This window comes from Rhipicephalus sanguineus, chromosome 11, assembly GCF_013339695.2.
Source record: "Rhipicephalus sanguineus isolate Rsan-2018 chromosome 11, BIME_Rsan_1.4, whole genome shotgun sequence".
NCBI lineage: Eukaryota > Metazoa > Arthropoda > Arachnida > Ixodida > Ixodidae > Rhipicephalus > Rhipicephalus sanguineus.
Window position 1 is genome coordinate 57,190,764 of NC_051186.1, and position 12,911 is coordinate 57,203,674.

Here is a 12,911-nt window from a genome sequence, read left to right on the forward strand (position 1 = left end):
GCGCTGCCTTCTAAAATCGTACTCGACTGTAGCTGGAACAGATCCTTATTTCTGGGAAGGTAGAATAGTAGCTGTAGAGCAATGCAATGCACAGATGTCAACTGCTGCAAGAAGTATACAATGTCACATCGCTGTATTTCCATAAAGACGTGCAAGCGTTGCGGCACTCTGGTTTCAAATATAGAAAAATCATCTGCCTCTGCCATTTCTGGAAGAAGAGCGAAAAATTTAAACCTTTGTGCACCATTTCTTTTTTTTTTTTTTTTTTCAAAGCATGCAAATGTCGGGTAACGTGATAATGTGTTGCTGGGGTAGTTGGTACATGCTTACTGGAATACAAAAAGAGGCGTAACCACCAACAAACGAAGATGCGACAGAATTGGGGAACAGAAGGTAGGGCCCACAAGTTACAAAGAGGGGAACAGAAAAGCAAGGCCCACTCTAGAAGAACTTATACTAATGCTTGTTGCTGGGCTAGTTGGTTGGTACATGTTTACTGGAATACAAAGACTCGTAACCATCAGTGAACGAAGAAGGAATAGAAAAGGGTGTCATTAGAAAGAGGGGAACAGAAGGCAGAGCCCACTGTAGTATAGTTTTATTGCATCTGGACCATACCACTCTTGTACACAGGTTTACAAAGAAGCCTTTGCTCAAGATGATCCGATATGTTCTATCATCATCATCAGCCTGTCTACGCCCACTGCAGGGCAAAGGGCTCTCCCATGTTCCGCCAATCAACCTGGTCCTGTGCTTTCTGCTGCCACGTTATACCCACAAACTTCTTAATCTCATCTACCCACCTAATTTTCTGTCTCCCCCGCACGCGTTTGCCGTCTCTTGGAATCCAGTGAGTTGCCCTTAATGACCACCGGTTATCCTGCCGACGTGCTACGTGCCCGGCCCATATCTATTTCTTCTTCTTGATTTCAACTATGATGTCCTTAATCCCCGTTTGTTCCCTGACCCACTCTGTTCTCTTCCTGTCTCTTAAGGTTACACCTATCATTTTCCTTTCCATCGCTCTCTGCGTCGTCCTCAATTTAAGTTGAACCCTCTTTGTAAGTCTCCAGGTTTCTGCTCCGTAGGTAAGTACCGGTAAGATGCAGCTGTTATGTACCTTCCTCTTGAGGGATAGTGGTTGATTACCATTCGTGATTTGATAATGCTTGCCGAATAAGCCCCAACCCATCCTTATTCTTCGTTATTTCACTCTCATGGTTCGGCTCTGCGGTTACTACCTGTCCAAAGTAGACGTACTCCTTTACAACTTCCAGTGTCTCGCCACCTATCGCAAAGCGCTGTTCTCTGCCAAGATTGTTCCACATTACTTTAGTTTTATGCATATTAATTTTCAGACCTCCTCTTCTACTTTCCGTATCCAGTTCAGTAATCATGAGCTGTAATGTTCTATCACTGCTCTTTATTAAACACTCTTTGTTAAGCTTTGAGGTGGTTGCATAGCCACCACTTTTTATAACCACATAGTATCACATGACAGTGGTGTGACTATTGGCAACGCACACTCCATTTGTTGGGCCTTGTTCTTTTTTAGTGGAAGTTGTGTGTAGTGGGCTTCATTTTTAGTGAACCAGTGGTGAGTAGTGGGATTTACCCAATGTCTGTGGCGCATATTCGTTTACGATGCACGCAAGCGTTACCATAGATCCCGGACATGAAAGGTGCGACCAAGAACAGCTTTGCTATTAAAAGACGCGCAACCACCAGTGACTGAAGAAGAAACAGAAAAGGGTGTCATTAGAAAGAGGGGGACCAGAAGGCAGTGCCCACTATAGAAGAAATATTATTTGGTACTAATGCTTGGTGCTGGGTTAGTTGGTGCGTGTTTTTACTGGAAAGATGCATAACTATCAATTAACGAAGAAGAAACACAAAGCGGTGTCATTAGAAAGAGTAATACTCGTTACTGGGCTAGCTGGTTTTACTGATTGAATATAAGTTCTGCAGCTAGCATGCGTGACTAGCTGCAGAATTTAATTTCAATCGGTAAAATCAGTAAATCAGCAGCTGCCTGTAATATCATAGCAGGTATCTGTGGCAGAAATTGTTGCCATTAGTTGATAAACAGTTCACAGATCACTGTGTTAGCTTCTGGTGTATCGGACAGGAATAGGGGACCCTAGTATACTAGAGATAAATATGAATTCTGTGTGTGTGTGTGCAAATGCGATTGTCAGTGTATTACCCCCAAAATATTTCAACGGTGTTCAGAGAGCACTCAGACGTAAAGAAATAAAGAACAAGCTGAGAGTGCAAAATATTTCAAACGTGATGTTGAACATGGTCTCAATATTCCAACATCCACATAATGTGTCATGACGTTCTCGATTCGGTACAGCTTTTTTTAATTTCGCTTGCCTTTATGTGTTGCTTCAACACAAGTTTTATAAGCTGATATCGCAGACAACCACCGTGCATGCAGATCCGAAAAATTGGCCAGCTGCTTCAATTCGAAACCAACATTTATGCTGAGCAGTATCACCAATCTTTTTTACTTGCGGCATAAGCATCTAGATAGCTTCTTTTCCAACTTCAAGATGATGGGGAATGAGCTGCGACATCCCTTCTCTTGCCGATGGAGGTCTTGACTAGCGTTGCCCTCGAGTGGGAGGAAGTTGCATTTTGCGTTATCACCTCGTCTGCACGGTGATAAAGAAGTCCAATCAGACACAGACTCACGCCAGCTAAGGGGCTTCGGGATCCGGCAGTACAATTCGGAGGCCATGAGCAGCTAGATTTGGTGCTGTTTGAGGGCCTGCTGTCTGTCATGCAGCACTTGTGCGTTTGTGACTCAACCTATGACCATTGTTTCCATGTGTTGCGTCACTCTGTCATGGCGGCAGCAGTGAAATTTTGTTATGAGTTTGCGGATAGACATTATTTGTAATTGGATCTAAAAATACATGTTTTATGTACGTGATGCTATAAAATGGTAAATACTTTGTTATATTGAGAATTCTGTTGTGCACGGTTTTCAGGAGCATTATATTAACATCAACACGGCATGCAGGGTGTGGAAAACGTGGTACAATGAAGTATACTTTATTCTGCAAACATTGCTTCATCAAGTGCGTTTGTTTTGTCACAGAATCATAGCTTTTCTGTGTGAAAATGAGTCTTTTTTGACTGCAGTTTATACTGTCACTCTGCAACGTCTATCTGGGGCGTGTTTTTGTCCCACAACGATAACCGTGATCTATCTTTCACGTTTTTCCCTGCTTTAATTATACAGTTGGGCGTCGGCAGCCACCCACGTACGCATGCGCGCGAGATCATGCGTACGTAACGAAGCGCGCCCGCACTGAACGGCTATAGTTGGACGGACGTAAAGGTTGAAAAGTGGACTGCTGCGTTGCACGCGCTGGAGCCGCTAGTCTGCTACTTAGCGATGCCAGGCGCCAGCTTCTGAAACCACCACCACTACGGCCGGGTGACAGGGCCGAAGCTCGCGTTCGCGCGTCGCGACACCCCAACAGCGCTGCCGTGCGACCACCATGTCGAGACACAGTTGCTTATCGGGCGCTGTCTCTCGATCTTAATAAAAAATAGATGCCTAACACTGTGCATTAACTTTCACGAACAGATTTCGTGCATTTAGCTGACACTTGCCTGCGGATGGCTACACGGTCTTTTGTGACGAACTGTCCTAGCAGCACCCACGTGCGCTCCCGCCCTCTCCGATTTTTGAGGCATCTTCGTTAAACCCGGCATTTTCGCTGTTATAATTAATATGCATCCCCTCCCAGTGATCACAGAAAGAATCTGCGCTTCGCACACACGAAAGCATCTTCAGGTCAATTGCAGGGTTCAGGGTCGTAGCCAGAAATTTTTTTCGGGGGGGGGGGGGGGGGGGTTCAACCATACTTTATGTATGTTCGTGCGTGCGTTTGTATGTGTTCGTGTCTATATACTCAAGCAAAATTGAAAAATTTCGGGGGGGGGGTTCAACCCCACAACCCCCCCCCCCCCCTTGGCTACGCCCCTGGCAGGTTTGAACTCAACCCACGGTTAGTATAGTGCCACCAAACTAAAGCGAAACACTCCGGCCGGATCCACATTGAAAAATGCGCTCGCTTGGAGATGCGACAAGACGCGAGAACGACCGGCAAAGGCCGCAGAGCCAGAGCCCGCAACCGATGCCGCGACAAACGCGACGAAGCTTTTCAAAACCTGCGGACGCCCGCAAGAAACCGTGCGTTTTGCAGCGTGCTGGGCATGCGCACTGTCACGAGCTCCGTGCGTTTCCTGCGTGCACGCAGAGCTGCTGCGGATTAACACAGCGTAAGAGTATACGTTGTTGGGCTAGTTGGTTCATAATCTTCAAAATTGGCCAAAAGCGCCTGTCCTGTACATCAGTGTTCCTTCTCAATCCTTGTCCATTTTCGCGCTAGCCAATTTTGAAGATTAACACAGCGTGCCCGGCACATTCAGTACGCAAACGACGTACGCGATATCAGCGTGACGTTGCATATTCTTGGCTGGTGGCAAGTGGCGAGCGCGGCGCGCCCGTCTTCCAACAAAGGAAGCGCAAGTAAGCCGCGGATGAGTATTGTGGTGTGCCGGATGACAAAGACTCCCCAAAGGGTGTGACTCTTGGTGTGACAAAGACTCCCCAAAACAGTGTAACTCTCTAAAGTCTTTTCATGGGCACAAGCGCAAGTTCGAGTGTATCAGTACTCACTACTGTAGAGGCACCTGGCGCTGAAGCTTTTCACGGGTGACAGCAGCGCAAGAACACATAACATTGCGGACATTCATCGACACACTTCAGAGTGTTTAACACGTTTCCAATGTCTGAAGCTTTCCGAGTACACGTGCTCTGCGCGACGTGGCCGCGATTACGGTCTAAAAGCGTAAAAGTCGCTAAACTTAGGCCGCGAAACTATTTTTGCCGGTCGCAACGCTCGCGCTTACACTCGGGGAACTTGGGTCGCTGCATAGCATGCGGCATGCCAGGCGAAGTGGTCTAAGAGCTGTCATAGGAAACATTAAAAAAAAAACTATAATGAACGAAGTAAACATACCTTATTATTTGTGCTACTTAAATGTGACAGGCGTAGAATGGACGTGTGCAGGCTGCAACTCGAGGCACATTTTCACCGGACTTTGCGGCGCTGATATTTAGCTGCTGCGTCAATGCGCGACCGCCGGTTGCTTCTCCGACCAAAGAAATAGTGCCAATCGTGAGCCGGTCGGTGCATGTAGGAAACCCACCGGCCATCCGGCACGTGATGTCAATGCACGCTCGTCGGTGGAGGCTCATATTCATCCTTTTTGAAGAGAAAATGCCGCTGCTTTCTAGAGTTGTACCAGACTACAGCTGATAACGAACTGATAATACACACCGGCCTTTCCTTGTTAATGCTGGCGCCGATCGCAACCGCGCAACTGCTACTTGGGCAGATCGAAGCTAATTAGTGATAACGCCAATAACACGATCAACGCAAAAAATAAGCAGCTACGTCTGCAGAAACGTAAGTCCGACGATTTTATTAGTTGATCGATCGCAAGCTCGATGCGTAGCCGAAGGCGCAGATTCGCGCTCTGTTCTCTGCGATTGCAATGAGCATAGTGACCCAAAGATAAGCTGCACTGAAGCAATTATTAAGGCGAAAGCCTTAGGATTCTGTTGGAGGTCCCCTCGGAGCCGGTGACCTGGGCGTGAAACGCTCCGTGACTAAAAAAACCCTCCGCGGTTGTGTGCGGAAAGAACTGCAAGGGAAAAACAAAATGTATGCGGGCAGCCGACACCTCCTTAAAGCTTCATTCTGCAGAGTAAGTGCTGTTGCGCTTAAAAATGGGCGCGCGCGCACTACGCATTTACGTCAAATTAGGCGCAGTTACTGCGGTGTCAGTTGTTGCCAGCGGCGCTAGTTGGCGGTAAAGTGTCGGTGAGCGATGGAGCTTGCACGCCCTCGTGGCTCGCGATGACGGCCTCGCGACTCTGCCACTGCGGAAGGAGCACGGAAGGGGCTCGTGCTTCTGTAAGATGCCAAACACACGGGGATCCCAAACTGCGGAAGCGAGAAGCGCAACAACGACAGGCGCGACGACCGGAAGACATAAATACATGCACAACATGATAAACGGGGTTCGCACAAGGCGTTCAAAGGGTCCAGTTTAATATTTGCTAAACATATGTACTATATCATATTGTCTTAATGTGAGTGCAGAAAGGTTTTCACTTGTGTTTCAAGAGTGCAACACCTGCCTAACTTTTGCCTGTTTTTCTTTTTGTTCCTCCCTCGCGTAAGTTGATGGGAAAGTGGGGCCAACCCCCTCCTTGAAGTTTGTGAGCGCATTGCCTGCGCTCACAACGTGACATATATACACCTGAAGCTGTTCTTTCCCCGTGTTACTGTGTAATTATAACGTTCTCTTCAACATGAATAAATTTATTATCAAAATCGTTGTAGGTACCTATTTGACCATCATTGCCAGTCACGATCTCAAAGTCAACTCTGCATCCACTAGTTTCCTGTCAAATGCTACATCACGCTGATAATGCGCATATTGTTAGTGATTTGAAGAACTGGGCGCAGGAAGAAAAACACGATAAGATTACGTGCACGTATACAGAGAGAGAAATAGATGAAAAGGAAACGCAGGGAGGTTAACCTGGTGTGAATGACCAGTTTGCTACCCTGCATGTATACAATTAATCGTTATAAAAAAAAAATATCGTTGTACAGGGAATTTCGCTGTAGCCAACATTTCGACAGGAGGACTAGTCTTCATCAAGGGAAATACAGGCCCTCTTGTCGAAATGTTGGCTCTAGCGACATCTCCTGCTTAATTTTTTCATCAGCTCAAGCCTCCATACCTTCTCTTGAACTTCTGCCTCCTTGGGTATACAGTCGAACTCACATATATTGAAGCCACATAGAACGAATTATTGTGTACATCGAACAGTGTAATATTCCCTTGAATATATTTCTGACCTATAAAATATTTTACATATTGAATTGCATATACACAGAGTACTTTTTATGATTGACATATCCAGGTTCGACTGTACAGGACCTTTTATATATCGTGACAGCACAATTTTAGCCCTTCAGCTCGATTACTCCGTGCAACGGACATTACTCACACAAGAAACAAGACATTGTTGGCTAATTAATTAAAATGCACTAATTTTCTTTATTTGGAGTAATTATTGCAATCTACGAAGTTTAGCTGCTGAGTTTGCAAGTTTGTGCTCATAGTTCAAGGCAGTGCCAACACCAGTATCATTTTAGTATCCTTTTAACAAGCCTCCCCAGGTGGTGAAAGTGCCTTTCTGTGGAGTATGTACAAGGGAAATTCAATTCAAAGTATATGTACACTACTCGCAGGTTGAAAATCAAAAATTTACGGCCAAGTAATGCACATACTTCCGTTTCCAGCATCTTCAGTTCGTGTAATATCGGTGGAATTTAGACTTGAACACTTACATCAGAGCGAACATTACCTTTAACAGCCAGACTTGAAGTGACGACGTAGTTATCTTGAGCAGCTGCTCATAGAAGTCATTAGAGTAAAAAAAGAAGTGATGCGTTTCAAACTGCAAGTTCTGTACATAGTGTCCCTTAAGGTGATGCCTGCCAGTTTTTGCACATGGCAGGTGCTGCCAAGGGCAACTAAAGAAAGAGGACAGGTCCACCAGTTTCATTCAGTACACATATTTTACTTCATTGAAAGATGAAAACACAGTCAAGTCTTATTGCTCTATGTACACTTCTAACCACAGTCTTTCGTTAAATAATAGACACATAAACACTGCTCTTATTTACACATACACAAAAAAAACACAAGGTGCATGATGGCAATGATGCAGTTGAGAGTGTGTAAGAAAAAGTTTGGTGGTGTAGTCATCAGATTTTTTTTTTTCTCTAGCTGGAAGAAAAAAAAGATCTGCCTCGTCCATGCATTTCACACGCATTAGTTATGGCACAAAAGCAGCAAATAAAAGATTACAACATACATCTGTAAGGCTTTCCACGTGAAGTGCTTTCCACGCGAGGTGCACGCGAAGTGGAACAGCCCTACAGTCGATGACACAGGTGTGGTGAAAGCTTAGTGGCAAAACTTTTGGATGCTCTCTCTCTCCATTGGGAAAGGTTGCGCGTTTCGTCGCCATAAAAATGGAAGTTATGTACACATTTCACAACGTTTGCAATTTTTTTGCAGAAGCAATAGACTTCCATACTAACCATCGTATCACTTATATTAATACAAGGAACACGTCAAATCAATGCACTCGCGTAAAGATGGCAATGTGCAAGTCTCTTGCAGATGAATACTGTAAAAATGCCTTCGAGAATGCCGAGAATGAAATATGCAAAGAATGTTAGAAAAAAAAGAATGTGATTGCTTACCCGAAAATCTGCGCGCACGATTGACTGCTTGTACACTGCGAATGCTACGCAGATTCAAGCATTGAATTAGCAGCACTGCAATCATTCAGTGCAGGGTTATAACTTGATGAAATAAACATTCCAGCAACGTAAAGTGCTGTCACTTCTCTCCTAAAAGGATTACTTCATTCACATAACAGACTTTACGTTCCAACTCTAAGCTCGCACATTAATTTGCCTGCCCATTTATCTCAACAATGCAACACTAGCACAGCAGCCAATCAGCAACAGCAGTCGCTCCTTCGACACTAAGGCCCTAACACTGACTGGTTCACTTTCACGATTTGAAGATGCGAACAAACCTGAGCTAGTCAATGGCCAGCACTAAATCCCTAGCAGGCATACACAAATTACCGCAACATCAATATAATCAATGAATTCCAAGCTACTTGTAGCGACCTATGATGAATCTTCAGTACATTAAGCTCAATTTTGATGCCTTCCTCGGCATACGCTACTTTAGGCAATAACCGTGCCCCAAGCTCTTCACATCTGGTCCAATCGAAGGCGCAGCTCACACTGCCTCTTCATACGAGCTACTCTCGTATCTCCTTCGTTACTTCCATTTGCACACCACTGGTGCAAGAGCGAAACAACAGCAACAAAGCACTGCAGGAACAAGAAGAGGGTGGAAAAAGGTGCTAGCGAGCGAATTTTTTACAAAGCGTTCCAGCGTGCAACCGAACACGCAAATCCATGCAAGTGCTCAAATGGAGCAGCACCTTTTCTCCACCCACTCACGTACTGCGCAAGTCTGCTTACAACTTACAAAAATTCAATAAAAAAGACAACAATAACAACAGCAGTGTATCGGCACTGCAACGCTTTTTTTTTCTTCTAAAAGATGGTGGCCACACAGAAGCTGAACACTCGCGAGCCTGTGCAATGCGGAGTGCATTTTTCTGATGCTCGTTGGCCGAGCCTAGTTCTCGTGAAAAGGATGTCGAGGCTTACACAGACTTTAGGGTCAACTGCTTTTTTTGTCGGGCAACTGTACTGCATGGTCCACCGTTAACAGTGCTAGCATATGCAGTGCCCAACCACTATCAGGCTTGAAACTGCACGAGGCTTTGGGGGGTGCGTGGCGGCCACGTTAAATGGAGAGGGATCATGCCGGAGCCTCGAAAGGTGACCGCAGCTCGTGGAACGTGTTGCTCGAATTCACAGCTCGCCAGAGCGCGTGAGAGAAAAAAAGAAAGCACCCACAGAGATACAGCCATGGCCAAAGTGAGAAACGTCTCATTGCATTGGTATGTCGTTTCCCGCCACCTCGCGAAAACCCGCAAAAATTTGCGGAGCGAGGCAACCCTGCAAGAATGCAGCACACATTTCCTTGGTGGCATGTACCCACAAGGCCCTGTAACGACTCTCTTTTGACCAAAGAGAGGGGCATTCTTATATCAGGGTGAAGATGCTCGCAATTACGCTTTGCTGTTATTTCGAGAGACTAAATGAGCCTAAGGCAGTATAGTAAGCCACTTGGCATTACGCTGCAGTTTCAGCACTGCCTGCGCAGGCTTGTCATGTCGGCAGTGGTCAAATGTAACCAAGCGCAGCGAAAAATCACTGGGTGATCCCACCTAACAGGCTCTTTTCCAGCTATACATGGGTGGATTAGCTCAGGCTTCACAAGTTAATTCTAAGGAATCCAGCATGTAATGCACCCTTTTCCATGGAACAAGTAAGCAGCTGTGCTCAGGCTGCCCGCATATTGTTTCGCATTGTTCTCGGAAAGAGTTCAAGTTTCGTACAGGACTAATCTTGGCAGGCCACCTTGAGGAAACTAGGTTTTCACTTCATGAGCACTCTCTTGGCTGCAGTCATCAATGCACCGTGTCAAACACCATTCGAAAACGGCCCCTTGGCGAAGCGGGGGTGTTGGCACTTTTACCCGCGCGAGTTCAGTTCAAGTTCACAAGGTCCTCTGGGCACAGGCCACCACAATAACACTGTCCAGGGCTGCCACGCTGTGACTTGAGGGGGGGCACACATCGGGGAGGCTAGAGCCTAGGCGGGTATCTCGGGTGGCAGGCTCTTGGAGTAACCGCCGCAGCGATTGTCTAGGAGCTCCTCGAAGATGCCGATGAGGTTCGAGAGGCCGATGAGGTAGCCGTCCTCGTGGTTGCCGACTTCCCAGGGTTGCCGATGCGTGATGGACACGCCGGGCGGGGTTGCCACGGTTTTGGCAAAATCGATCAGCCACACACTGGCTCCCACTCTGTCGTGCACAAACAGCAGGGAACTGCCGATGAACTGCGGGGAAAAAAAGATAAAAGGCTCTCATTACATCTGCAATAGATTATTTTTTTAATTTTTGTAAGACATGCATCATGATGACTGATTGCATGTACAAAACTAGGAGAAAAATCGCAATGCAAAACCTTGAGGTTAATGCTTTGTATACATGTGGCTGGCCAGACAAGGCTTCTGCAATCGCTTGGGCGAACACTAATGAAAACTCGCTATAATTTTCACAAATCTTTACTTAATAATAAGCCTCCTGATGTTATTGATTATTGTAGTGTCCTTTTAGGGCTCAGTTTTAATATGGTAACCAAGTGCACTTTATCCGGAATACCCAAAGCTAAGTTGACAATCCCCAAAAGTGCAATGAAACATCATCCGTCACATCACTGGCGTCTACTAGGCTCTTGATCGGGTGCTATAAACCTCTCGCACCTCAAAGACAATTCTGTTTGAACAACTGATGAGCACATACCTCGTGAGTGGAGAAGAACTCTGACTGCTCCAATGCGTTGTAAAGGGACCGTAACCGCTGAAGGTACTTTCCCTGCAATAGGAGACGGCCACCAGTGAGTCACAAGTACACAAGTATAGTGACATACACTAGCTAAATGCAAGGAGATTTGCTATCAGTGAGTTAAAGGTGCTTGTTCTATGGTCCATTCACTTGAAATGGGATTAAATACCCAAAGGTTAACATGTGTTTGATATGCCTAGTTTAATACTACTATGTAATAGATTTAAGCACAAGACACTAATGCAAAAGCCTTACACACTGAAGTGAAGATTACGTTGTGGAAAGCTGATTAAGCTAACTACTAAACGATGTTACACTAATTAACTTAGAACTCAAACAATATCTGATTCTTTTTTTAGTGAGAATAGAGTCCCCGTGGTCAGAAATAATAGTGATCAGGTCGTTCTAATTATCCTAAACGCAGAATTTTGTTCATCCTTTCTGTGGTTAGCATATGATAATGGCTTGTTGCATACTCGTATGACTTTAAGAGCAAAAACAAGGTACTAAAAGATGCTGCCCGAGTGTGCCACGCTACTAAGACTCACCAGTGCATCGTCGAAGCCTTTTGTGAATGTGTCAATGGCATTCAAGACCTGCTCCCTCGACTTTGTTGTCTTAAAGTCTTTTGTGGAGGTTCCATCGGGATTCTGAGGGGTAAACAAAAAGAAAAAGAAAATTAAGCTCTCGAGTCAACTCAAGCAAGCATGACTATCTTGGATGAATGGCATAGTAGCCTTTACATTTAAACACGAGTGCTGTGACAAACAATATCTGGGGTTTAACGTCCCAAAACCACGATATGATTATGAGAGACGCCGTAGTGGAGGGCTCCGCAAATTTCGGCCACCTGGGGTTCTTTAACGTGCACCTAAATCTAAGTACACGGGCCTCAAACATTTTCGCCTCCATCGAAAATGCAGCCGCCGCGGCCGGGATTCGATCCCGCGACCTTCGGGGCTGTGACAAACAAGCTAGAGTAGTAACAGCAAGAGATTTTTTTTGTATTATTCCATTAGTTCACTATACAGAGTCAAAACATGTCATGACTGTGCAGTTAACTTTCTTGCATAAGGACTAGAAGCCTGTGGTGTGGACTGTAGATCCCTTTCTGTGGGTCTAGCAGCCTGCTGTGGTAAAGCCCAAGATAATTGTACCTTTGTTTGAAGTGAACGACAGTGCGTACGACATGGACGAAGAGAGAACGATCACATCAGCGCTCATGTGATCGTTCTCTCTTCGTCCATGTTGTACGCACTGTCGTTCACTTCAAACTATGCAGCACGGACTAGCCTGACGTCGTTCCATTTTGCAATTTTACCTTTATTTCATTTCATTTATTGACCCTTAAGGGCCCAGAGACCATTACTTAAGGGGTGCATACAAGTGTCTCATACAATCATTTCGGGTACATTTTGTCTATATAAAAGTTTTCCCTTTGTCACCCAAGATGCCACTTAATTGCTGCAGTGCGAATTACTCGACAGCCACAAAAGATGAAGGAGGCGCACCTTAATGCCCTCGATGCGGAATCCCAGGCTGGCCGTAGAGCTGATGGTTTCCCTCCAGATCATGTAGCGGGGTTTGGTCACTGCCTTCAGCTCGTGCTCCTCGGGTGTTGGCTCGTCTGGATCAACGGCCACCATCTTTTCGTACATGTCCTGCACAACAGCAACAACAAACATGCATCATGAATATTGCTCACAAGTGCAGTCTCAATTCATAGTAAA

General features: G+C 45.6%; 1 protein-coding gene across 2 annotated transcripts in view; it reads right to left on the bottom strand.

Moving 5' to 3' along the window:
- Nucleotides 1-7,669: 7,669 nt before the first annotated feature.
- Nucleotides 7,670-12,911, bottom strand: part of LOC119374397 (inositol-trisphosphate 3-kinase A) — a 246,117-nt gene continuing 240,875 nt past the window's right edge. For both annotated transcript variants that reach the window (XM_037644484.2, XM_049410827.1), the window contains exons 5-8: nt 12,693-12,842; nt 11,730-11,831; nt 11,140-11,211; nt 7,670-10,673 (exon numbers count right to left, since the gene is read on the bottom strand). In XM_037644484.2, the coding sequence (XP_037500412.1) occupies nt 10,428-10,673; nt 11,140-11,211; nt 11,730-11,831; nt 12,693-12,842 (570 nt within the window). In that variant the 3' untranslated portion in view covers nt 7,670-10,427. The remainder of the gene's footprint in view (nt 10,674-11,139; nt 11,212-11,729; nt 11,832-12,692; nt 12,843-12,911) is intronic.